This window comes from Hemitrygon akajei, chromosome 14 (assembly GCF_048418815.1).
Source record: "Hemitrygon akajei chromosome 14, sHemAka1.3, whole genome shotgun sequence".
NCBI classification, from domain to species: Eukaryota; Metazoa; Chordata; class Chondrichthyes; order Myliobatiformes; family Dasyatidae; genus Hemitrygon; species Hemitrygon akajei.
In genome coordinates, this window is record NC_133137.1 from 78022272 (window position 1) to 78050191 (window position 27920).

At 39.0% G+C, this 27920-nt stretch overlaps 1 protein-coding gene across 1 annotated transcript; it reads right to left on the bottom strand.

Annotated features, from left to right (window-relative positions):
- Positions 1–1094: 1094 nt before the first annotated feature.
- mlc1 (modulator of VRAC current 1) lies at positions 1095–27111 on the bottom strand. The gene is made up of 12 exons (XM_073066381.1): positions 26999–27111; positions 26723–26913; positions 26170–26259; positions 25034–25087; positions 24848–24949; positions 16541–16642; positions 15839–15910; positions 11880–11996; positions 11069–11125; positions 8504–8626; positions 7486–7653; positions 1095–4997 (listed from the first exon to the last, which is right to left on the bottom strand). Exons 2-12 carry the CDS (start codon positions 26900–26902, stop codon positions 4923–4925), a joined length of 1140 nt encoding a protein of 379 aa, XP_072922482.1. The 5' UTR covers positions 26903–26913; positions 26999–27111; the 3' UTR covers positions 1095–4922.
- Between the last annotated feature and the right edge of the window lie 809 nt (positions 27112–27920).

Below are 27920 nucleotides of genomic sequence, written 5' to 3' on the forward strand. Positions count from 1 at the left end.
TGAGCTCTGAGGTTTTTAAGAACTTGATATGGTTAATTGTTGTTTAAAGAGACTCATTAATCGTTTAGAGACCCATGTGTTTTTCTCAAATGACTAATTGTTTGTAAAGCAGTGCTCTGGTACTTCTTGTTTAAGTTTATTTTGATAGTGTTGGAATCAATTGTTCTTTATGCTTTTAATAAGGTATTAAATTAATAATTAATTTTTAGCAAGACTAAATTTGTAGTTTCGCTAACATACTACTTGTATTTTTAACCTGTATTTTTCACTGTATGTGGTGTTAGATTCCATCTACTGCTGGGTAAAATGATATAACGGTTACATAACAGTTTATCACCTTTCATTTTCCTTTGGCTAAGTGTTAAACATGCTATACCTGTGTGTCTTCCAATAAGCCCTCCCTTATTTCAGGATTTGTTCTCATCTCAGTATAATAGTGTCTGTTCCTGCAAAAATCGTCATCTAAGTTCTCTTTGTTCTTTAGTTTCTGTTCATCTGTGCTCTGTGCCTGTTTCTTTGTTTTAAATTTTCAATGAGTGATCGTTAAGCAACAAGTTTTCAACTCATTCTTGGACTTCTAAAAGAACCTGCGAATTGGAAATCACCAGATCCAACAATAGGCTTGGGGATTCCACGTTGCTTGTATTATTGAAGCGGATGCCCAACTTGCATTAATCGCAGGGTCCTTCTGCAATGACGTGCGCTGGCAACATTGGAACCCAAGTGCAGAGGAACGGTAGACTCTGATGTGGAGATGGCGACCAGAGTTTATTCATAACAATTCCAAAAGAACACCGGCGGCTTGGCCGAGCAACACTGCAATAAGTAACATTCTCAAAACTAGGACCCCATGATTAGAACCAATCAGGCATCCACTTAAGTAATACAAGTAAGATGGAATTCCTGGGTCTATCAAAAATAAACCTAACAAGCTTAAACAGGAAAGACTAGGAGACTGCTTTCGCCTGAGAATAATGCAAGGAGCGCTAAACAATTAATGACTCCTATTAAACAACAATTAACCAGTTCAGGTGCTCTAACAACCTCAGAGCCTAACGTTCTCAGGCTTTCCCCCCCCCCCCCCCATAGACCTGAAGAGCTTATTACAGATAGTCTTGCAATGTGGCCAGCAAAAAGCAACAAAACTGTAAATTGAGAAACCTTAAAATTTCTAAAAAGGACAAGAAATTAATTAGAGTTAAAAAGCTATATAGTAAAAACATAAAAAAACAGACAGTTAAAGCTTTTATAAATATGTTCAAAGGAAAAGATTAGGAAGAGTTAAAATGGATTTCTTACAGACATAAACTGGAGAAATTACATCAGGCAATAAGGAAATAAAAGAAAGTTTTTTAAAAAAAAATTGTTTTGATGGAAAACAACACAGGAAGCCGCCCAAGGTCTGTAATGAATGAGGAATGGAAAGAAAATAGTATTAGCTAAAAAGAGAAATTATTAGAATTGGAAGTTAATAAATCCCTAAAGTCTAATCACCTGCATCTGAAGATCATGAAGGAGCTTGTCCTGCAAGAAGTGGGATCACTCAAAGTTTCAGCAAGTAATCAGAAATGCAAGATACATTGACTTTATCACAAGATAATTTGAAGAATGGCTATCTTACTGCCATAATAGAGGAGGTACAGGACCCTGAAGGCACACACTCAGTGATTCAGGAACAGCTTCTTCCACTCTGCCATCAGATTTCTGAATTGGCATTGAGCCCTTGAACACTACCTCACTAACTTTTTTTTATTTTTGCACTACATATTTAATTTAACTATTTTAAATATATGTATATAATAGTTAAATTAAATAATTAAGTTACTCACTGTAATTCGCATATATTTTTTCTATTATTATGGATTGCATTGTACTGCTGTGGAAGAACAACAAATTTCACAAAATATGCCAGTGCGTCAGGAATATAATGTACAGGGCGGGTCTCCACACTCAGTGAAGGATATACTTGCAATAGACAGAATGCAATGAAGCTTGGCCAGATTGATTCCGAGGATATGGAGTTTATCCTGTGAGGAATTTTTAAACAGATTGTGCCCATATTTGCTTTAAGCGTGCTTGCTATCTATATGTGCTTGTTATCTTATGTATGCTGTATGTGCCTTGCGCTGTGTATGACTATTGGTACTTTGTTACTCATCTTGGCCCCGGAGCAATGCTGTTCCATTTGGCTGAATTAATGGGTATCCATGTATGGCTTACCCTATCATGCACTTCACTGGGGCTGTGGGCCTACTCTGGCTGCTCCGGGCTCTGTGTCTGCAGGCTCTGTGACATTTACTCTGCTACTGGCTGAACTGAGGCTGAGGCTGAGGCTGTGGGCCTGCTGTGGATGCTCCGGGCTTTGAGTCTGAGGACTCATTTTTGTTCTAAAAGCTATTTGCTAAATTTTATTGTTTGCATGATTTTTTCTCTCTCGTGCTAGCCATTTCAGCCCTGGGGAAAAGCCTCTGACTATCAACATGATCAATGCCTCTCATTATCTTGTACACCTCTATCAGGTCACCTCTCATCCTCCGTCGCTCCAAGGAGAAAAGGCTGAGTTCATTCAACCTATTCTCATAGGGCATGCTCCCCAATCCAGGCAACATCCTTGTAACTCTCCTCTGCACTGCAATATCGAGCGCTTGTCAGTCTTTTTTTAATGGGTGCTTTGGGGTTTCTTGTTTTCTGGCTGCCTGTTTGAAGATGAACCTCAACATTGTATAATGCATACGTACTTTGATATTAAATGTACTTTGAACTTTGGTTGAATGACATTTAAACTTGAACTTGAAAAATGTGAGATTATTTTGTTGAAAGATTCTTAATTCTTACAAGATTTGAGGGCTTAATGAGAGAACTGGCATTCGGAGCTGAGATGAGAAGGGATTTCCTCATCCGGAGGTAGTGAAGCTTTGCAATTCGCTACTCAAGAGAGCTCTGGAGACTCAGTTAGTGAGTTTATTCACAGCAAAGATCAAATATTGATTAAGGTCATCAAGGATGCTGAGGTAAAAGCAGAAAAGTGAGACTGACATAAACGAACACCCATGATCTTATTGAACATCAGAGCAGGTGGGAGGTTCATATCAATATCTACTTCAAGAGTTGACGTGATTAAGAAAGGTTCAGTTTCCTGCTGCTAAAGTCAGACATGACTGTAAGCTGGCACTAGAGAGCAGAGCTTCATGGGTTAAGAGACATTACTCCTAGTAACACTGTCTCAGCTTCACCAAGACAAAGATCTCAGCAGCAGTATATTGAATAAAACAGAGACAGTAACCAGTTAGTATTTACCAGAGGCTCCATTCTACGGCATCTCCAACTTGGGTTTGAGCAGAGAAGTCATTGGTTATTGAGTATTTTGTTATTAATACCAAAAATACCCAACAGATGAGACCACCAGACCCAAGGAAGGTGAAAAGGGTCTCTGGATGAGCAATCTGTGACAAGACACTTGCCAATCGCACAATCCTCCATAAGATCTTAAATTGAAAGTAAAATGCTACACATTGGTGAAATTGTATTCTTTGTCCCAAAAATGTATAAAAAGTTATTTTATGTATTATGGCTGAGTCAACTGAAGGAGCAAAGATAGCTGTGTGATGCATGAAATGCAGTATAAGCTTTTCAATTATATCTCACCCAACTATGATAAGATTGAAATCTCCCTCAATGCTCCCGCTTCCCTTTTCTCATCTTAAGTTCATTTTCCACCACAGCAAAGCTAATCAAACTATACTTATTGAACCTGATACAGAGATTCTTAGCTGGTTTGAGAACTCAAACAAGTCCACAAGAGCTAACTTTGCAGTAGGTTGTAATTAATTTTCAGGACTGTTAATTCTTAACTAATTACCATGACTCATTCTTTAACAGAACTAGATTGTAAAATTGCAAAAAAGACAGACTATGTAGCAAGTTGGGCAGGTGTCAATTAATGCTAAACATCATAGAGTCATGGAGCATTACAGCACAGAAACAGGCCCTTCAGCCCATCGAGCCTATGCTGAACTATTAATCTGCCTAGTCCCATCAATCTCCACCTGCACCATAGCCCTCCATACCCCTCCCATCCATGTATCTATCCAAATTTCTCTTAAATGTTGAAACCAACCCTGCATCCACCACTTGTGCTGGCAGCTCGTTCTACACTCTCATCACCCTATGAGTGAAGAAATTCCCCCTCATGTTCCCCTTAAACAATTCACCTTTCACCCTTAACCCATGACCTCAGGTTGTAGTCCCACCCAACCTCAGCGGGAAAAGCCTCTTTGCATTTACCTTATCTATACCCCTCATAATTTTATATACCTCTATCAAATTTCCCCTCAATCTCCTACTTTCTAGGGAATAAAGTCATAACCAATTCAAACTTTCCCTGTAACTCACATTCTCAGGAAATTCTAAATTGTTTGATTTGTACTGAAATATTAAGTTTTATTGTTGCTTTTATCAGCAAAAAAATAAAAGCAGAATTAGTATTCATCATTGCTTATATATATATTTCCAATTATTCTGGTACACAATTCAAAATCAACCTAAGTCCAGGGTTCCCAAGTTTTTTAATGACATGGAGCTTTACCATTAACCGAGGCATCTGTGAACCTCAGGTTGGGAACCCATGACCTGAATTAAAATCAGTCACAGTGTAAATTAGAGCGACATGATATAAAATGCAATTTTGCAGTTAACTTAAGTGAAACTAGTTTTTAAGGATACAGATCGGTGTTGTTAATGTCAGTCTGGTACAGAAATTCTAAACTAATTGAACAAAAATTATATTATTTACAATGCTTCCCTCAAGCTTTCACATTGGGATGGTATCATGCTCAGAAACGATCAATGATTTAAAAAAAACAAAATTACACATCAATTGTTGGTACTGTAATTTGAAGGCTCATCCGGGAAACACCTTGTTCCTACTGAACCATCTGAACCATTACTGCTTTCCATGCTTTGTCTTTGTCAAAGTCCTTTGTGGCAGATTTGGGTATCTAGGCGACAAGTATAATTTTTAATTAGTTGGAGTAACAAAGGGACCAAGTCAGGCTGAAATAAAAATGGAAATGCTGGAAATAACAGCGGATGCAATATCTATAAATGAAGGAATAGAGGCCAACATTTCAGGTTCACACACACAAAACGCTGGAGGAATTCAGCAGGTCAGGCAGCTTCTTTAGGAAAGAGTAAACAGTCGACGTTTCAGGCCGGAGAAGGATGAGGAGATTCCTGAATTAAAAGGTGGACGGAGGGAAGGAGGCTGCCTGGAAGGTGATAGGTGAGAAAGGTCAAGGACTGGAGTGGAAGAATCTGATAGGAGAGGAGAGTGAACCAGAGAAGAAAGGGGTGGGGAAGGGGACCCAAGGGGAAGAAATAGGCAGGTGAGAAGAAGTAACGGGTCAGAGTGGGGAATAGGGGATGGGAGTGTGAATTTTCCTTCACTGGAAGGAGAAATCGATATTCATGCCATCAGGTTAGAGGGTATCCAGGCAGAATATAAGGTATTGCTCCTCCATCCTGAGAGTGGCCTCATCTTGGCACAAAAGCAGGCCATGCATCGACACGTTGGAATGGGAATTGGATGTAAAATGTTTGTCCACTGGGAAGTCCTGCTTGTGACAGATGGTGCAGAGGTGCTAGACAAAGTCATCCCCCAATTTATGATGGGTCTCACCAGTGTAAAAGAGGCCACACCAGGAGCAGCGAACACAATAGATGACCCTAGCAGATTTGTAGGTGAAGTATTGCTTCACCCAGAAGGACTGTTTGCAGCCCTGAACAGAGGAGGTATATGGGCAGGTGTAGCACTTAGGCCACTTGCAGTGATAGGTGCCTGGAGGGATATTAGTCTCGAGGACGAATGGACAAGGGAATCGTGGAGGGAGCGATCCCTGCGGAAATCAGAGGGGGGAGGTAAAGATGTGTTTAGTGGTAGGGTCCCTTTGGAGATGGCGGAAGTTGTGGAGGATAATGTGTTGGATGTGGAAGCTGTTGGGGTAGTAGGTAAGGACAAGAGGGACTCTTTCACTGCTATGATGGTGAGAAGATGGGGTGAGCATGTACGTTTAGGAAATGGAGGAGATGCAGGTGAAGGCAGCATCAATAGTAGAGGGAGATAATCCCCGTGCTTTAAAGGAGGAGGACATCTCTGATTTCCTGGAATGGAAGCCATGTCCTGGGAACAGATGCAGCGAAGGTGAAGAAACTGAGGGAATAGTATTGTTACAGGAGATAGGGAGAGAAGAGTTATAGTCGAGATAACTACAGGGATCAGTAGGTTTATAAAAGATGTCGGTTGACAATTTGTCTCTAGAGATGGAGACTGAAAAATCAGGAAAGGAGAAGGGGGTGTCAGAGATGACCCAAATGAACTTAAGGGCAGGGTAGAAGTTAGAGGTGAAACTGATGAAATTGACGAGCTCAGCATGGGTCCATGAAGCAGTGTCAATGCAGTTGTCAATGTAGCGGAGGAAGAGTTGGGGAGTATAAGCGGGGAAGACTTCGAACATAGACTGTTCTACATAGCTGACAAAGAGGCAGGCATAGTTTGGGCCCATGCTGTGATAAGCTTTCATACTAAAACATTAACTCATTGACTCTCTATAAGTGCTTCCTGCTCCATTATTTCTCGTACTTCTATTGTTATTTTCAGATTTCCAGAATTTACAGTATTTTGCTTTTGGATTAACTTTGAAGGGATTGTTTTTGCTTGTAATATTAGCAAATGCAAAATAAAATATTTTGTTAATTCCTTATTCAAAACCAAAATATATTTCATGAATTGGTCAGGATTGACCATGGATGTTGCGTCCCAGCTGTCTACGTGATACACAAGCCTGGGCAGTAGGATATGGAGAGCAAGCTGTTGCCCATGTAGCAGGCTTCCCCTCTCCACACTTCTGATGAATCCAAAGGAGCAACAGAGACTGATACAGGTTGGTACCAGCAGCGTCTCAGAAGTTGCCAGTCAGCATTGAACTCAACATAGGACTGCCCTAGGGACTCCAGCTCCAGATTTCCTCTTGGGGTTTACTCCCGAAGCCTTCCCCATGAGTGGCTATAGCCACAAGGACTGGAGGTTTGAGATCAGAGTTTTCCTTCTACTAAGTGATCTCCAAACCTTGGCTGCCTGAAGCGACTGGTACCCGCCTTTGTCCCTTCTCCTGCCAGCAGAAACAGTTCCATCAGGCTTAAGCCACATGTGACGGCCAGGAGCTGGACTTGTTGTCAGAGGCTATTTGAGATGCATGCCATTGGGAGCATTTAATAGTGAGCTTATCCCCACTACCACCCCAGACTATAACAACCTTGAGGAATTAGGAATAGAAATCTTACAAAGTCCCTTACAACTTTTCAGTCATGAAGTGCTAGATACAAACTGTATCTGTAGTTCTCCTATATTTACATTCCTGTCATAAACCACCAAGTAGAGGCCACTGGCTTTGATTTATTGGGCATTCATTTGTGGATTTTTATACTTGCCTCAACTGTCTTACAGCTCTCCTTTGGGAAGTCTGACGTATTCCACATTGACTCGTAATATTTAACCTGCATGTTGTAGTTCACACAGTGGACGATTGTGGCAAGCATCAGACTGGACTGAACCAGCAGCAGAAGCATTAGAGCAAATACCAGGATGTCATAAGACGGCTGTAATAAGAAATATGGATAAATTTACATTACAATAGAGTCAGGGAAAAATATAGCACAGAAACAGGCTATTCAGCCCATCTAGTCCTTGCTGAACTATTTAAACTGCCTACTGCCATCAACCTGCACCGGAACTACAGCCCTCTATATCCAAGGAATGCTTAACTGAAATAATTCTGCAGAAAGAGTAACATTTCTTTGAATTAAAAAAAAGGCAGATTCAAGTGATAATGTTGCTACGACAGCTCTGGAGAGTGGTTAAAGACAAAATTCGACCGATGTGGTCATGTGATACAAATCTCTCAGTCAGGATCCCAAAAACAAATGAAACAATAAACTCCTCTTCAACATGGCATGGTAGGTATAGCACAATACATTACAATACCAGCGACCCAGGTTCAATTCCTGCCAGTGCCTGTAAGGAGTTTGTAGGTTCTGCCCATGACCATGTAGGTTTCCTCTGAGTGCTCCGGTTTCCTCCTACAGTCCAAAGGTGTACCGATTGGTAGGTTAATTGGTCATTGTAATTTGTTCCATGATTAGGCAAGGGTTAAATCAGGGGTTGCTAGGCAGTGTGACTCAAAGGGTCAGAACGGCCTACTCTGTGCTACATCTCAATAAAATCTAAAAAATATGTAAATAAATTATACTATATAGACAGGAGGAGCTTATTGCATATGTACCTTAAATATTCTCAGCTTTATTTTACACTTTGAAGGAGCTAATTTGAGGACATCATTCAACATTGAATTTACCTATGTAATATCTAGCACTTTAACACTTCAGTGTTAAATTTAATTTAAAGATACAATAATAAAAGATGCCTTTCCTCCTCAGTTGACATACTTACAAACAAACTTGTTGAACTCTGCTCAAAGATGTCAATCAGCTTCATAACACTGAAGGATAGGTAGCCAGAGGCTGTGAATAGCATTGGACTTGTAACACTGCTTATCGCAATTAAGGCTTCTATCTAAATATAAACAAAATAAATGCCAATAATGATCAAAAGGGTCCATTGGTAGGATGTTCCTTTGTTTGCAATCATTGATAAGTTGCTGTGATAAGTGAATTACATAGGATTTAGGAGCAGAATTAGGCCATTCGGCCATTCAAATCTGCATCATGGCTGATCCATTTTCCCGTCAGCCTCAGCCTCCTACCTTCTCCCCGTATCCCTTCATCCCGATTTTTTTTTAAAGCGTGTCGCACCAGACAGTCAGCCATTCTTGTCTGGCGCGTGGTGTCAGGATTGGTCTCCTTTCGGATTAACCAGGTCACGATATGAACGTTCCTGACTTGACCCTTGTATTTTTTACGAGGCCGAGCGGCTATCTTGACGCACAACCTGGCACAGATGGAAAGCGTGCTCGGGGGTGGCCCGACTTGGATTCGAACCTGGGAGCCTTCGCTCCGGAGTCCGCGCTGATGCCATTGTGCCACCAGCCGGCCTGACTAATCAAGAATCTATCACCTCTACCTTAAATATAGCCAATGTCTTGGCCTCCACAGCCGCCTGTAGCAATGAAATCCACAGATTCTCCACTGTCTGGCTAAAGAAGTTCCTCCTCATTTCTGTTCTCACAGAATGCCCCTCAATTCTGAGACGGTATCCTCAGGTCTTAGGTTCCCCCACCATAGGAAACATACTCTCCACATCCAATCTGTCAAGACCTTTAAACATTCAGTAGTTTCAATGAGGTAATCTCTCATTCTTCTAAATTCCAGTGAGTACAGAACCAGAGCCATTAAACGCCCCTCATATCACAAGCCTTTCAATCCCAGAATCATTTTCATGAATCTCCTTTGAACCCTCTCCAATGTCAGCACATCCTTTCTTAGAAAAGGGGCCCAAACTGCTCATAATACTCCAAGTGATGCCTCACCAGTGCTTTATAAAGCCTCACATTACATCCGTGCTTTTATATTCTAGTCCTCTTGAAATGAATGCTAACATCGCATTTGCCTTACTCATACAAAACATATAGTCTATTTACAACGTGGATAACTACATGGAAATCATAATTTATTATTTATATGTACAAGGACAATCAGAACCTACAGAACCTCTGACTTTGAAAATAGTTGTTACATTTGTCATGTTAGGAAATTATTCTGCCTGGCCTGCTGAGTTCCTCTAGTAGTTTGTGTGTGTTGCTCAGTACACTGCAGATGCTGTGGTCAAATCAACACATACAACACACTGGAGGAACTCAGCAGGTCGGGCAGCATCCTGGAGACTACCCAGATGGTATATGAGTTGTTGCTCCTCCAGCCTGAGTTTGGCCTCATCATGGCTGTAGAGGAGGCCATATATGGACATCGAATTCTCCAACTTCCGGTAATTCCCTGGCACCTACCAGCCTTCTCCTTCCCACCTTCCCCCCACCTTACTTATAGGGCCCCTGCCCCCCCCCCCCTTCAGTCCTGACGAAGAGTCTCGGCCCAAAATGTTGACTGCTCGTTTCCACGGATGCTGCCCGACCTGCTGAGTTCCTCCAGCATATTGTACGTGTAAATATGTTGCAAGATGTTGTACAGTTTGTATAATACATATTTTTTTTCCTTTTGTTAATTTTATTGCTTTAAAAACAACAACGTTTCATCAAGGTACTCTTTCAAAGAGCTCAGAAGTCCGATGGAAATAAGCTCATTAGTACATACAGATCTAGAGACACGACTGAAGTTCACTTCAGGAATATAATCCCAGTGCTAACATTAAACCTGGCATCAAATCCTAGTTAATTATCAGAACTATATTTTTGATCTACAAAAGTAGGCCAAAGTGTCAAAGGCTATAAATATCAATTAGATTTATTTTGAATAGTTTCACTATGAATAACAATGGCCTTGAAAGTAATGATCTGCCCACACCCACTACTCCCCAATGTGTTACAACATCCAACCGCAATCTTGACCTGAGTGTGGTTCCAGCTCAGTTGGTGCAGTGATACAGATTCCCAATCTTACGTCGTACAGAATTTTAATAACAGGTAGCTAAGCTATGATTCTAGTGTGTTTACTGTGAATGCCTGAAAGAAAATGTATCTCAGGGTTGTATATGGTGACATATCCAGATGATAATTGGGTGGCGATGCATCCCTACCAAAGGAGGTGTAAGGCACTCCTTCTTACTGCTATTCTGCAGGTCATCCTAGGGCAAGCTGTACCACCTGCCTTGCCTCCCCACCCCGCCATACGACCACCCACCACCTGCTCTCATGGCTTCACGTGACCCTGATCAGGAGGCTAAGCAGGAGACGAAACCTTGATGATTTAACCATCAGGTTCGACAAACAACCCAACAAACAAATCACAACTTGTTGTAAAAGTGAACATACTACGTACCTCGGGGCAATCTCTGATGAAAATAAAGCAACTGAATCATAGAAATTCATCACATATTTCAACTTACTATGAACTTGGAAGGATGTTCTGCTGCAACATGACTTGCAATAGCTCCAGGAAAACACTGGAAAATAAAACAATCACATCAAAGGTGTAGTGAAGAATACAACAGAACGTGTTCTGATATGAAATCTCATGATTTGTTGAGTATGCCCACAAGACAATGAATCTCAAGGTTGCATTTGGTGGCATACATGTACTTTGATAATAAATTTACTTTGAACTCTGAACTTTGAAAACAAAAGTTAAGAAAACCTGTGCACAGATTGTTTGCTGACTGGCCTGCTGAGTTCTTCCAGCATTTTGTGTGTGCTGCCTGCACACAGATGTAACCACTGGATGGTGCAAAGGTATATCAGTGGGTTCCTCAGTCCCTGAAGTGCAGCCTTAGTGGAAGTTGTCCAGCCAATACCTCTCAGACCTCGCTTCTCAAGAGCAGTCACTATGATAGTAAGCGTTCAATAGGCCAATGAGAGCACTTTACATACACTCTGGGCCACTCACAGCCAATCACGTGTTAGTTCACGCTCTCACACACAAAATGCAGGAGGAACTCAGCAGGCCAGGCAGCATCTATGAAAAAGAGTACAGTCAATGTTTTGAGCCAAGACCCTTCAGCAGAACTGTTCAATTTTCTACTGTTTAGTTAACAGATGTGCTTACAGTCTTTTACCCACCTAAACAGCTGTCCGAATTAGAAAGAACATTTTGTACATAAAATCATTTTTCCTCCCAATACCAGTATTTGCAGTGGTGTTTTACTGATGATGATAACATAAAATTAACATAATGTACAACTGAGCGACAGTTTGACTTACTGCAGCCAAAATCCAAAAGAACGTCACCGAGAGGTAAGGCCCAGGAACCAAGGCACCCATGTTTAGAGCAATAATTCCACCAAACACTGCACAAATTGCCACAATCACTTCCACCACCTGCAGAGAAAAGATTGACAGTCGATAAACTGTTTAATCCAGCCATTTAAAAAGGAGTCATGTTATGCAAACCTGTGAAATTTTTACCACAGGCAGCTATGGAGGCCAAGTCTTTATGTATATCTAAGGCAGAGGTTGATAGATTCTTGATGGTCAAGGCATGAAGAAGGCAGGAGATTGGGTCTGAGAGGAAAATTGGATCAGCCATGATGAAATGGTGGAACAGAGGAGATGTCAGGGGTAAGTTTTTTACGCAGAGAGTGGTGAGTGTGTGGAATGGGCTGCTGGCGGCAGTGGTGGAAGCAGAAACAATAGGGTCTTTTAAGAGGCTCCTGGATTGGTACATGAAGCTTAGAAAAGCAGAGGGCTATGGGTAAGCCTAGGCAGTTCCAAAGTAAGGACATGTTCAGCACAGCTTTGTGGGCCGAAGGGCCTGTATTGCACTGTAGGTTTTCTATGTTTCTACATTTCTAACACTATGTTTCAAATGACCTAATTCTGCTCCTATACCTTATGGTCATTATGTCATGATGTTAGTCCAAACAGCTTTAGTCCTAACACCTTAGAGCTCCAAGCCTCATTGCCCACAAAAGACTGTGGCAGGAAAGCAGCATCCATGATCAGTGACCCCCCCCCCACCCCCCACCCCCCACCGCCCAGGACAAGCTGTCTTCAAAGTATTGCACACTACCAGGTTCAAGAATTGTTATGACCCCTCAAACATCAGACTCTCTTGAACTAAAGGGGATAACTTCACTCAACTTCACTTGCCCCAACCTTGAAAGATGGACTCACTTTCAAGGGCTCGATATTTATCACTTATTGATTTATTATTATTATTATTATTATTATTATTATTATTATTATTATTATTATTATTATTATTACTCATTTCTTTTTGTATTTGCACAATTTGTTGTATTTTGCACTCTGGTTGAATGCCCTAGCTAGTGCAGTCTTTCATTGATTCTTTTATGGCTGTTATTCCATGGACTTATTGAGTATGCCCTCAAGACAATGAATCTCAGGGTTGTATACGGTGACATACATGTACTTTGATAATAAATTTACTTCGAACTTTGAGCTATATTACCCAAGCCATTATAATTAGATTGCAAATGTATCTCTCCTTTCCATGGTTGTGATGTAACTTCACTCCTTCAACACCTCCCACCTTCAAACTTCTACCAGTTTTTAAAAACCCAGGCTTAAAAGTATCGCGGAGACACAGGTGTCTCTTATAACCAAATATAACCAATTTGTACTCAGGAAATGGATGATATTTCAAAAAGTGGATTCCTGCGAGGTTCTGGGCTCCATACCAATTGATGCTCAGCAGCTCACATTTGCCAGGAATGTTAGCTGAATTCCAAGAATGCAGTTCTTAGAAAGATTGAGACAAATGAGGTTCTTGCTAGAAAATTCTCCAGAAAATGGAAGATTAAGATCTAGAAGTTCAAACTTCAAAGTACATTTATTATCAAAGTATTTTTACTATATACAGCCTCGAGATTCGTCTCCTTATGGGCAGCCACAAAACAAAGAAATTCAACAGAAACCACTAAAAGAAGACTGTTAAACACCCAACGTGCAAAAAAAAAACAAATTGTGCAAACAATAAATATAAGCAAATAATAATTCAGAACTAAAGTACATGAAAGTGTGTCCATAGCCACAAAGCCGATTCAGGAGCCCATTAGTTGAAGGTCACAGCCTCAGTTAAGTGCAGATACAAGTAAACCTCACCAAGCAGATAGATGACCACCAGTCTGTCCCTCTCCTCTGACCCCAACAACTTGACCTTTTCAATATGGCCCAGCGGTTAAATTGGCCTGGGACCCACCACCCTGATTCGGCCCAAGCCCAAACTTTCCAGTCTGGCCTGGAGTTTAAATTGGTCAAACATCGGCCTTACCTTGCTCTTGGGCCCAGTCTCTGCCACCTCAACTCTGCTTCTTGAAATCACCTCCAAATCTGCTCCAGCAATGGCCAAATATTCTTTCACACAATGGAAACTAACGCAATTACAACTATCTCCAAGCACCATCCCATTTAAAATTCAGCCCAGCACATGCCATCCTTGCATGCCAGATACAACTTTCAAATCAGTTAGGCACTGGGTTAGGACAATGCCCATGTAACAGTCCTCCTGGACCACTCTGGGTCAAATTAATCTGCATTGTCTCCCAAGTAACCATTCCACAACTAATCCCATGGCAAGCACATTGCTCTAATGCACCGATAAACTGAGTCAGTTTAATTACGGCTAATTCTTCTAGACCTCTGTATAAAGCAAGGACAACCTCCGTCATCCCTGATCTTGATCTCAACCCCATAAGACCTTAATTACTCAGACACCCAATACCTTTGTAGGTGTGAAATCAGCAATTGTTTGATCAACATGTTCAAATCTCCACCCTCACATCTTCCATGATTCAGGCAATTCTTCTAACTTGGAGACTACCCAACATCAGCATCATTATGTGCCGTGTCATATGCTGTGGACATTCATGGTCTTTCCATGACCACAATCGTTCTTGGCAAATTTTTCTGTAGAGGTGGTTTGCCATTGCCTTCTTCTGGACAAAGTCTTTACAAGACAGGTGAGCACCTCTGACGCCTGTCCCACACCACTCCCATGGCGCCCATCCTCGCCATTCCCAGCATACTTTTCTTCCGCCAGATTTATAATCTCACTGTCTGCTCCACATTGACAAGTACAGTATTGTGCAAAAGTCTTAGGCACCCTAGCTATATCTATGTACCTAAGACTTTTGTACAGTGTGGTATATCTGTAACTGATTTATTACCCATTTTGTCCTTTCCCCATCCTATAGAAACAAACATTACATCACACTATCCGGTCACACTCCTGAGCAGAGGGATGAATTAGTAACTCTAATACACAGCACAAAAACAAAATTAAGTATTTACATATTTGAATACCCAGCAGATAAGATCTCACTGAAAAATACTAAATTACATTCGGCCCTCCTTATCTGCAGGGATTGGTTCCGGGACCCTCCGCAGATACCAAAAAACGCGGATGCTCAAGTCCCTTATTTAACCTGAACCAGTACGGTATTCTTTAGGACCCAGCGGAACCCTGGACCTTATTTAACCTGTCTCAGTGCGGTAGACATTAGGACCTGGTGCAGCTCTGAATCTGCAGTGTTTATGTTCATGAAAATAATGACGATCATGATTGAAAATAACGTGGAAATAATAAAGTGATCGGAAAGAGGTGAAATGCCATCGGTCATTGGAAAAGTGTTAGGCTACAGTCGGTCAACGATCAGAACAATTTTAATGGAGCATGTGAAAGGTCCTGCCCCGATGAAAGCTACAATTATTTCTAAGCAACGCAGTGACTTAATTATTGAAATACACACATTTCTTAAGTGTTTTATATGCATAGAAAGGTAAAATATATACTATATACTAAGACAAACGTTTGACTAACTGACACTAAATAATACCGGATGTATCTGTTCCGACTTCAAATCCGACTTAAAGACGGACTCAGGAACGGTACTCGTTCATAACCTGGGGACTGCTTGTACTTTAAAATCATCTCTAGATTACTTATAATACCCAATACAATGTAAATGCTATGTAAATAGTTGTTATACTGTATTGTTTAGGGAATAATGACAAAAAAATAGTCTGTACATGCTCAAGCAACGAGTGCTGGAGAAAGAACTTCCCCATCCGCAGTTGGTTGAATCCACGCATGTGGAATCCACAGATAAGGAGGGCTGACTGTATTAGATTTTCACAAAAACAATAATTAGCAAAACATCACTTTCAAGCTTTATAGATACTTAATATTATCTACTTACTGAATAGGACTTCAGAGTACGAGATGGGAACTTTATGTGACAAAAGAATGTTGTTTCGTTGTATGACAGCACCTGCAGATAGAGTAGATTTTATTAGTGATAAACTCATATAAGATTAGAACGCATTCCCCAAACAAGCAAGAAAGAAAATGGAGTCTCAGAGACTTCACCACTCTTACTCTATACAGCGCAGCATATTAATCCTTTGCAACACGCACAAAATGCTGGAGAGATCCAGCAGGCCAGGCAGCATCTATGGAAATGAATAAACAGTCGACGTTTTGGACTGAGTCTCTTCTTCAGGACTCGACTTCCTTCCCCTCCCCCTACCCTTTTATTCTGGCATCTTCCCTCTTCCTCCTCAGTCCTGAAGAAGGGTCTTGGCCCAAAACGTTGAATGTTTAATCATTTCCACAGATGCTGCCTGACCTGCTGAGTTCCTCCAGCACTTTGTCTGTGTTGCTTTGGATTTCCAGCATCTGGAGACTTCCTTGTGTTTATGACCTGTTATAATTGTTTTGACTGCTAGAATTTGATGGTAAAATAAACTTCTAGATTTGGTTTATATTAACTAATTGCATCAATTTGGAAAAAAAAGCAGTACACAAACATATTTCAATGTTATTCTTAAACTGAAAATCAATGCTTCATTTAAGAACCATATTGCTCTGAAAATGTAAACATTATAACTGGAATACTTGCTTTCTTTCTCTTACAGCATTTTGTGTCGGACCTTGCTGACAAGATGACTTTACTTGCCATCAGAATTTCCAAAAGGACAAGTAAAACCAAGTTAAAGTTTATCTGTGAAGAAAAAGTAAATTGTACATTATGCAAACAACAGATGAGCAAAGTTAACTAACAAAGTGTTTTCTTTTTTAATTAAAATCCTGTGTGAATCTTATGGCAGAATACCCAGAATATTTCATTAGGAGTTTGATGAGATTTAGTATGTCACCAAAGGCACGTGCAAATGTCTACAGATGTACTGTGGAGAGCATTCTAACTGGCTGCATCACCATCTGGTATGGAGGGAGCGGGGGTGGGTGGCTACCGCTCAGGATCAGAATAAACTGCGGAAAGTTGTGAACTGTCCAACATAGGCACTAGCCTCCCCAACATCCAGGACATCTTCAAGGAGTAATACTTCAAAAAGGGGCCATCCATCATTAAGGACCCCCATCATCCAGGACATGCCCTTTTCCCACTGTTACCATTAAGGAGGAGTTACAGGACCTGAAGACACACACTCAACAATAGTGCAATAGTCCTCCCTCGGAGTGCTGACTGTTCCAAGTTTAATAGCAGCATCTCACCTTCTCTATTAATTGATTTTATTTGAAAAAGACTGCAGTAAATTTCTTCTAAAGTGATAGTAGAATGATTGTCATTATAAATACATACTTAACAATCATTGCTCTAAACAGAAACTCTAAACTGCATTTTGATCAGTGAGAAATGTTGGTGAATAAACTTTGAACAATCGGCTCTTTCATTTGCTGACTACATCCACCATTTTGTGGACCCCATCCAACTAACTTCCAGAAGCTGCATTTAAAATTTGGCTGGTTGAATGAAAACAGCAGAATCCTCTGGAGTAGAGAATAATGATGATTCTTAATTCACCATAGATTTTGTCACACTGACCCATAATCACAATAATATATTTTCATCTTATTCAAATTTTAGTTTAAATTAAAATGATCCTAAGTTAAGATGGAAATTATATTGCTTCTACAAATGCATGAGAGTCAATCACGCATTTCTTAAATGCAAAATTATCTTCTGAGGTTTTAGAAAACTGTGGACAATTCAAGATTATTTAATGTAATTTCCTGTACACAAGTGTAAAGGAGAACAAAATACTTGTCACTCTGGATCAGATGCAGTGCAAAGAAAACCTAAAAGATATTATATTTAATATCTAAATATTGTAACATCTATAAAATAACATCTGTATTAGATATAATCACAGCACAAAAGATCCTTAAGATTGTTATAGCTGGGGTTCATACTGCTGATAAGCTCCCGCTATTAAAGGCGTGTGCCTTTAATAGCCCCTGACAACCAAGTCCAGCTTCTGGCCTTTACATGTGGGCATTTCAGGAGAAGGGGCAAAGATGGGTTACTGGCACCTTAAAACCAGTCGCTTTGGTCAGACATGGTTGGCAGCTCATCTAGGAGAAGAAAATCTCTAATCTCAAGGCTCTGCTGTCTTGCATCTATACCCACTCATGAGGAAGGCTTCAGGAGTAAACCTGGGGAAACCAATCTGGTGCTGGAATCCCTAGGGCAGTCCTACGATAAGTTCAATATTGATTGGCAACTCCTGTGAAGCTGTTGGTGCCAAACAATATCGGTCTCTGCCACTCTTTTGGATTCATCAGCTGTGTGGAGAGGGCGAAAGCTTGCTACATAGGCAACAGCTTGTTCACCATATTGTACTGCCCTGGCTTGTGTATCTAGACAGCTAGGACACAACATCATGATCAATCCTGACCAACAGAGGCCTACTACTACTACAGCGCTGGTAGCCACTTTTTATGGAAATTATGCCAGCTCTTTTGTAGACATCACTCCCCTGCTATTTTTACTCTTATGTCTTTCTTCCCTTTAAAATTTATACTGTTTTAAATGTTACATGAAATTGCATACCTCCATCCCAGATTATAGCAGTTATGTGACAGGTCAGTGAGTTATACCTTGCAGAAACAGACTCTTCAGTTTTGGGATGAAATTGTTTCTTGTGCTAGAACACACATCATATTCTGTGTTTTTGCCCATTCTTTCGTGTTACCATTTGGCACAATTTGTTATTATCTTTTGCAAGGGGCGTTTGGGGTTTGATGTTCTTGCTGTTTCCATAATTTGTTTTTCTGCATGGGGGGGGATGTTTGACGTTGCTCTTTGCACAAATTATCTTCTTTTGTGCTGGGGGAGGGTGGTTTGATGTTTCTCTCTAAACGACTTCCATGGTTTTCTTTGTTTCGTGGCTATCTGGAGAAGACAAATCTCAGAGTTGTACACTGTGCACATACTTGGATAATAAGTGAACCTTTTAACCTTTGAAATGTGGGAGGAATTCTCAGCACCTGGGGCAAACTCAAACAATCACTTGGAAAACATGGGCATTTCCCTCAGAACGCACTAGGGATCAGGACTGAACACGTGCTACTTTGAATCTACTTGCATGCTTCAGAGAATTAACACTATCAACTGGACTGCAAATAGTATCACTGTGAACCCCAAGACCTTTAACTGAGCCAGTCCAGCAGCAGTTCTGCTGAGATTTCTGGATCCTATATCCTTCTAGAGGAAGACCACAACTTTAGTTTCAATGGGGATAGTGCAGCGGATAGTGAGGTCAGCTGAGAAGATCATCGGGGTCTCTCTGCCTGCTATTATAGGCATTTACACCACACACTGCACCCGCAAAGCTAACAGTGTTGTGAAGGACCCCATGCACCCCTCACACAAACTCTTCTCCCTCCCGCCATCTGGCAAAAGGTAAAGAAGCATTCGGGCTCTCACGACCAGACTGTGCAACAGTTTCTTCCCCCAAGCCATTAGACTCCTCAATACTCAGAGTCCAGACTGACATCTAGATCATTTATTATTATATTGTAATGTATCCTCTACTGTGCCTGTTGTCTTATTTATATAATTATTGTACTGCCCTGCATTGTTTTGTGCACTTTATGTAGTCCTGTTCAGGTCTGTAGTCTAGTGCAGTTTTTTATGTTGTTTTATGTAGTCTAGTGTAGCCTTGTGCTGTCTAGTGTAGTTTTGTGTTTCATGTAGTACCACGGTCCTGGAGGAACATTGTTTTGTTTTTACTGTGTACTGTACCAGCAGTTTATGGTCAAAATGACAATAAACTTGACTTGACTACAGGGACAGACTATAAACGCAGGCAAATTATGCTGAATCTGTATAAAACAATGGATTGGATGGCAAAAGTTTAGGAAGCAAAAAGCAATGTAAATGATTTTGTTTAATTTATTTTCCTCTAACTGAATGTCTGATTGTTTGTACTTTAAGTAAATTATTTTTAGAAAGCAGGATCTTAGTTATTTCAACCAAAATATTTTAAACAACTTTGAATGTTGTTAAAAAAAATTAAAATCAATAGGTTTTGCGGTTCACCAGGTCCTGTCGCATATCTTGCCAGATGTCACCGGGACTACAAGGCAAGTCCTCCATACTGTGGCATCTGAGCCCTGGTCACCCTTCAGAAAATGAAGGAAAAGACAAAAGAACCAGAAAGATAGGGCATCCATTTACTGTTCAAAATAAGAATGAATGTGGATGGGTCACAAGGGCAAAGCACTGGGTTAGGATGCTTTGACCAATGACTCCATGGATACTCAGTATAAAATATTCCAGATTTGTAATAGTGAACCTCCACCAACTCCTTACGCAGAAAAACAACCAAATGCAGAATGAATCTTCAACGTAATGCCATCTACAGCACGCAAATCAGGAGCATGACTGACTGTTCTGCAAAGCTTCAATGAGAGCATCTACATCAGGGGGTCCACGGACCCCTTGCTTAATGGTATTGGTCCATGGCATAAAAAAAGGTTAGAAACCCTTCATCTACATCATCATTTATGAAACTTGGCAATTTCAGTACAATGGAGACCAGTTGATTAGCATTAATCTTCCACTATAAACATTCTCATAATCCTTCACTAACAAACTGGCTACAACATGCACAACTTTCAAAAACTGATCTACAGTTTCTAACCACAATTTGTAAAATTAGTCACCTCCATCATGGGTACTAGCCTCTGAGGTATCCAAGACATCTTCAAGGAGTGGTGCCTCAAAAAAGGAGGCATCCATCATTAAGGGCCCCCATCATCCAGACATGCCCTCTTCTCATTGTTACCATCAGGAAGGAGGATCCTGAAGGTACACACTCAGCGATTTAAGAACAGCTTCTTCCCCTCTGTCTTCAGATTTCTGAATGGACATTGAAACCATGGACACTATCTCGCCAGTTTCTTTTTAAATTTCTGTTTTTGCACTATTTATTTAACTGTTTGACATACATATATATTTATTGTAATTTAGTAGTTTCTCTATTATTATGTATTGTTTTGTACTACTACCTCAAAGACAACAAATTTCATGACATATGCCGGTGATATTAAACCTGATTCTGATCTGATTCAACAATTTCCACCTAAACCAGGGGTTCCCAACCTCTTTTATGCTATGGACCCCTACCATTAACCGAGAGGTCTATGGACTTCAAGTTGAGAACCCCTGACCTAAACTAAAGGCCAGAAAATTCGAGGAAACTAAATCACCTTCAAGTCCTCCTCAAAATTATAATTTCATTGCCTTGGAAACATATAATCATCACTCCATAGTTGCTGCATCAAAGTCCTGGACTCCGTAACCAACAGTACTATGGTTCCTCATTCATTATATGGAGTCCAACAACTCAAAAATTCAGCTTACTAATGATTTTGTAGCTCTAAGTAGGGGAATAAACAGTGCCTTTGCCTTTGTTAGCTGCTGCATACTATAAACTATGTTAAAAAGTTCAAAGTAAATTTAGTATCAAAGTACACATATGTCACTGTATACAACCCTGAGATTCATCTTCTTGCAGTTAATCCATAATAGAATGATAACCATAATGGGGTCAGTGAAAGGCTGCACCAATATGGGTGTTCAACAAGTGTGCAAAATACAACAAACTGTGCAAATACAAAAAGAAAGAAATAATAATGATAAATAAATAAGCAATAAATATCGAGAACATGAGATGAAGAGTCCTTGAAAGTGAGTCCATGAGACAGAGAATAAAATAATATTTTTATATTTGAAGGAAGATATCACCAAACCTCAGAAACAAAGATTATGAATCTTTGATGGTTTATATCTTTCAACTGTTGATCTAATAATGTTGCCTAAATAGAGGTGGCAGGGTGGAGATAAGTCTCTACCAAAGGAGGTGTAAGGCACTCCTTCCCTCCACTAGTCTGCAGGTCACCCTTAGGCAAGGTGTAGCACCTGCTTAGCCCCCACTCAGGGTCACGTGAAGCCATGGAAGCAGGTGGGGGATGGTCGTATGAGCAGCTGGTGCATATCACAAGTCCTGGTTATGTGATCACTGACACTAGACAGACAATCTCTGAAGAGTATTGATAACGGCTGGGGTCTCCCATCTTGTAAAGACACGGCCCAGAAGAAAGTAATGGCAAACCACTTCTGTAGAAAATTTGCCAAGAACAATCATGGTCTTTGGAAGACGACAATCACTCACGTCATACAACAAGGCACATAATGATGATGATGATGCCTATATAACCATATAACCATATAACAATTACAGCATGGAAACAGGCCATCTCGGCCCTTCTAGTCCATGCTGAACGCTTACTCTCACCTAATCCCACTGACCCGCACTCAGCCCATAACCCTCCATTCCTTCCCTGTCCATATACCTATCCAATTTTGCTTTAAATGACAATACTGAACCTGTCTCTACCACTTCTACTGTCATTTCCTTAGATGCTGAAAAAGCATTCGATAGAGTTGAATGGCCATATTTATTTAATATGTTGCAGAATTTTAATTTTAGCTTGAAATTTATATCATGGATGAAATTAATATATTATAAACCTTTGGCTTCAGTTCTTACCAATAATCAGAGATCTCCTTTTTTTCAGTTCTCCCGTGGTACAAGGCAAGGCTGTCCTTTAAGTCCCCTATTATTTGACATTGCTTTAGCCATTGCCATTCGTGAATCACCTAATATTTTTGGTATTACCCATAGGGAAGGGACTTATAAGTTATCATTATATGCTGATGATTTGTTACTATACATATCTGACCCTAAGAGATCTATTCCTGCTATTTCATCCTTGCTTGCTCAGTTTAGTAACTTTTCTGGCTACAAACTGAATTTTAATAAGAGTGAACTATTGCCATTAAATATGCAAGTTTCAATCTATCAACACTTACCATTTAAAGTTGTCACAGATCATTTTACTTATTTGGGTATTAAAATTACCAAGAAACATAAGGATTTATTTAAAGTTAATTTTTTACCTTTAATTGACCAAATCAAGCAACTTATTGCTTGACAAATCAATCAATCAGGTGGTCCCCATTATCTTTGTCATTGGTTGGTCGAATTAATGCTATCAAGATGATAGTATTACCCAAATTTTTATATTTATTTCAAGCATTACCAATTTTTATTCCTAAATCTTTTTTTGATATTATTGACTCCAAAATATCCTCGTATGTATGGCAGAATAAAAATCCTAGATTAAGTAAAAAATATTTACAGAAGCCTAAGAAGGAAGGTGGTTTGGCTTTGCCAAACCTAAGATTTTACTATTGGGCAGTTAATATTCGATATTTAATATTTTGGACACAAGAATCCATTATAGCACCTTGCCCACAATGGGTAAATTTGAAGTGTAAATCTGTACAAGACTTCTCATTGTTTTCTATTTTAGGATCTTCGCTTCCTTTTGCTTTTTCTAAATTGAATAAACAAATAACTAATCCTATAGTTAAACATACATTATAAATATGGTTTCAATTTCGTAAATTCTTTGGCTTGAATAAGTTTATCTTATCAAGCCCTATTATTCTAACTTTTTTTTCAGCCCTCTTTTATGGATCAAGCCTTTATATTATGGAAAACAAAAGGTATAACACGTTTTTGTGATCTATTTTTAGATAACAGTTTTATGTCCTTTGAACAGCTATCCAATAAATACAATTTGGCTAAAACTCATTTTTTTAGATACTTGCAAGTTAGAAATTTCTTGAATAATATGCTACAGTCTTTTCCGAAATTATGTCCAATGGACATTACGGAAAAAATGTTAGCTCTGAATCCTTGCCAGAAGGGCTTAGTAGCCATCATTTATAATATGATCATGAAAATACAGCCAGGAGTATCAGAAAAAATTAAGAAGGAATGGGAAAAAGAACCTCATTGTCTTATACCCACTGAGCAGTGGGAGAAAATTTTACAATTAGTCAATTCTTCTTCTATTTGTGCTAAACGTGCCCTAATACAATTTAAGGTTGTACATAGGGCTCACATGTCCAAGGATAAACTTGCTCGATTTTATTCTTATGTTAATCCAACCTGTGACAGATGTCATTCTGAAGTCGCTTCATTGACCCACATGTTTTGGTCTTGCCCCGTTTGCAAAATTATTGGAAAAATATTTTCTGTATTATTTCAACAGTTTTGAATATCAAATTGCAACCGCATCCTATTACTGCAATTTTCGGTTTACCAATGGTGGATAATAGTTGTTTATCCCCCTCAGCCCGGCAGATGATTGCATTTGTTACATTAATGACTAGAAGATCTATCCTATTGAACCGGAAAGAAATTAATCCTCCAACTATATTTCAGTGGTTTTCTCAAACTATTTCTTGTTTGAGTTTAGAAAAAATTAGAAGTGTTGTCTTTGACCCTTCAGTTAAATTTGAAGAAACTTGGAAACCATTTATTCAACATTTTCATATGAGCTAAACTGACTTTTCCTAAACCTTACTTTTATTATCCTTAATTATTTGGATGGAGGTGCGGAGTTATTGATGCTACTGTGTATATTTGATATAATGCAATGGCCCATGTTGGTTAGGTTTTTTTTCTTTTTGGGGGGGAGTTCTTATTTACTCCATTTTGTGTAACTACTATGAGTTTGGGAGGTTATTATATATGGATTATCATCTATTTGTATTTATACCTTAACCTATTAATTATGTACTCTCAAGCTCTTTGTATTCATGTTTCATTTATTTTGTTTAAAATTAATAAAAAGATTTAAAAAGAAAAAGAGATTCCACCTTCAAGGAACTATGCACTATTATTCCTAGATCACTCTGTTCTACTGCATTCTTCAATGCCCTACCATTTATCATGTACGTCCTACTTGGATTATTCCTACCATATAACTGTAATAATTATTATTGTTCATTAATAAAAGCTTATGAAATTCAAAGATAACTTACATTTAATGCAGCAGGATTGAGGAGCAGTTTGCACCCATACCAGATCATGCACGTTGTTGTGATGGTGAACGTGGAGATAAAGAGAAGCTGGAGGTGTGGTAACTAAAGAAAATAATGAATTAATATTCTGTAATTTTAATCTTTGAATATCCATGTCAAAAATACAGCTTGTAATAATGTACCTACTGCATTAACTCTTCTCTTAGCTGTAGCAAACCCAACAATTGCTGCAGGAATACACTAGGAAAGAAAATAGCTATTAAAATAATAGTTTTATGAGAAGGAAAACAAGCTACTATCACATGTACAATAAATGCCCAAAATATAAGCAAGTTGAATGGAAAGAAATATTTTATGCTTATTTTCACTAGGAGCATATTTGAAAACAAATTGTTAACCTCCATTTTTCGTATAGCCCAGGGTTTCAGTAAGAATAAGCAGATTAACCAAAACATTTATTTTGTGCTCTCTCTGTCTCACACACACTCTGTCATCTGGAAAAGTTGAACTGAAATGAGTCTGAAATGCTCCTGATACAGATCCATATAGTCTCCATTTTAAAATTAGCAGATATTGATTGTCACACCTAGAGAACTCATAGAATGGGAGGAGCATGAAGTGGGAAAATTCTCAAAGAGTTTGTTTTTTATTAAGTTAGAAAACATATTCTGGAGCAGTATAGAATAAAGTTTGCTTGGAAATTTTTAGCTCCTAACTTACCATGACACCAAAACTAGATAAAGAATTTAGATTTTTTTAATGTATTCCAGGATTAATATTCATCATTTTACATAGTAGAAGTATATTTTCTTGTTTGCCTGCACTTTCTCGGTAGCTTTTACACTTTATTCTGCATTATTATTGTTTTACCTTTTCCTAACTCACTGATCTATGTAATGATTTGATCAAGACAATCTTTTTACTGTATCTCAGTACACATAACATTAATAAACAAATTCCAATTCCAAGAAGTCCAATAAATATTAATATCAAACACTTACTACAAATAAATCATTTCAAATATAGTCATTTAGGTATCAGTTTAGATGACCAAGAAATTAAAATTCAAATTTCACTGTGTCTTGGTCATGTGACAATAATAAACCTATACCAAAAAATGCAATAAATATTAATACCAAAGACTTACGTAAATTATTTTTAAAATAGTCATGAAGGAATCAGTTTGAACGAACAAGAAGTTAAAATTCAAATTTACACGTTGCTTGAATATTTTTAGAACAATTTCATTCTCTGCGAAGTATTTTCAACTAAGCAGAATTAAGACAAAAAACTACGAGAAATCACATTGAAATGGTGCTTACTGAACCTGCAGCACAACGCAAGTAGTCCATTTCATCAGGAGATACATTTCCCAGATAAACTGAGAAGCCAGTAACTATCAGAAGGCAACTCTGTAACACAATTGAAATGTAATTTTTACCTGATGCAGAAGCACTTTACACTAACAATAATATCACAACCTCTGAACTACACTGGTGATTACCATTGTGCCAAGAGTAATACAATAGAAAACACCCTAGAATATATTGCCTACAACATCTAAATAAAAAAGCACAAAAATTACATTACAAAATGTTTTCAACAACAGAATCTTTTTGCCACTTATCAAGGGTTACTTTCCTACGTACCAATTGTTAACCTTTTTATTGTGAATATTGCTTAATCTAGACTTTATAATATTTCAACTAAAGCAACCTTTCTAGGTCCCTTATAACTTCCACTTCCCATGCCAGTATATTCACAGTAAATTTTATAAGTAATGTCAGATTTGCATATCACCATAGCTTTGAGGTTGTACTCGTGTTTACTCAGAATAGATTTATTTTACGTAAAGATTTATGTGGGTTCATTTACCCCAATTATCAGAGTGTAGATCCATCCCCTGTGATGAAAACAAGTATGACATTTTCTGTCCCTCTGATGATCACTGGATTGAAAATCAGTGGTATAACTTCCATCTTCCTGTTTTCTTCGTTCCACTGTAGACATTTTATCATAGACGAAGTCTTCTTTGTAATCATCTTCCTTGGTCATTTTCCTTTTCACTACAACAAAAAGACAGTAGTCATAAACATGGGAACAGTTCATAAGAAGAAAAATAAGTGGTCGTTTCAAAGGTAAGTTCACTACCGTTTTGATGAGCAAAACTGCAAGTGAAAGCAATCTTAGTGTTGTGCACCAGTGTTTTGTGCTCCAGAAGATTTTACAGTGCAGTGGGCTTCTTTTGAAAAGTTTGCTCATCAACTTTGGCTTTGGGCATAATCTATTCAAGTTGCAGACAAAGCTCCAGCTCAGAAACTGTGAATTAGTGCCAGGAGAGTGGAGTGCATCCTGAATTTAAATGAGCTGAAAAGCCCAGAACAGGATCTCCTCTGGACTTACTTTACTTATTCACAACTTTATACATTCACGTACTTAACATTGAATGAAAACAGACAATTGATGAAATTGTTATAGTGAAACTGAATGTGTGAGTTTACATTTTAAATATACCCAGGCCGCCTAAAAACGTAATTGCATTTGTATTATCTCGTGAGTGTTTGGCTACAAAATGTATGAACGTGCAAGACACATCTTTGTTGGACATTTTAGTGATTAATGCTCACAAGGATAGACAAAAGCATGGATTACTTCAGATATTTTCAACCACTTTGCAAATGTTATACTCAATGTTTTCATGAATGTTGCTAGAGAAGCATTTTCACCACATTTCCTAGCAAGAGATCCTGTGCTAAATAATCTTCCAGTGCAACAATTAGTGCTTTGAGAATTTCTACCAAGACAAAAGAAGTGCCGATGTGCTTCTTTTTAAAGCACTTATTGCAAATGGCCTCAGTGACAGGAATACTTGAAACAAATAATATATATTTAGCAACACCAAGGAGGAACAACTGCTAAATCCATCAATCAGGGACTCTGAAGCAAGTCAAGATGTTAGACTGAAGGAGATTTGGTTCAATGGTTCAGTTTAATAACAGAGAATGCATACAGTATACAACCTGAAATATTTATTCCTCACAGACATCCACTAAAGAGAAAAAAAAAACCAAAG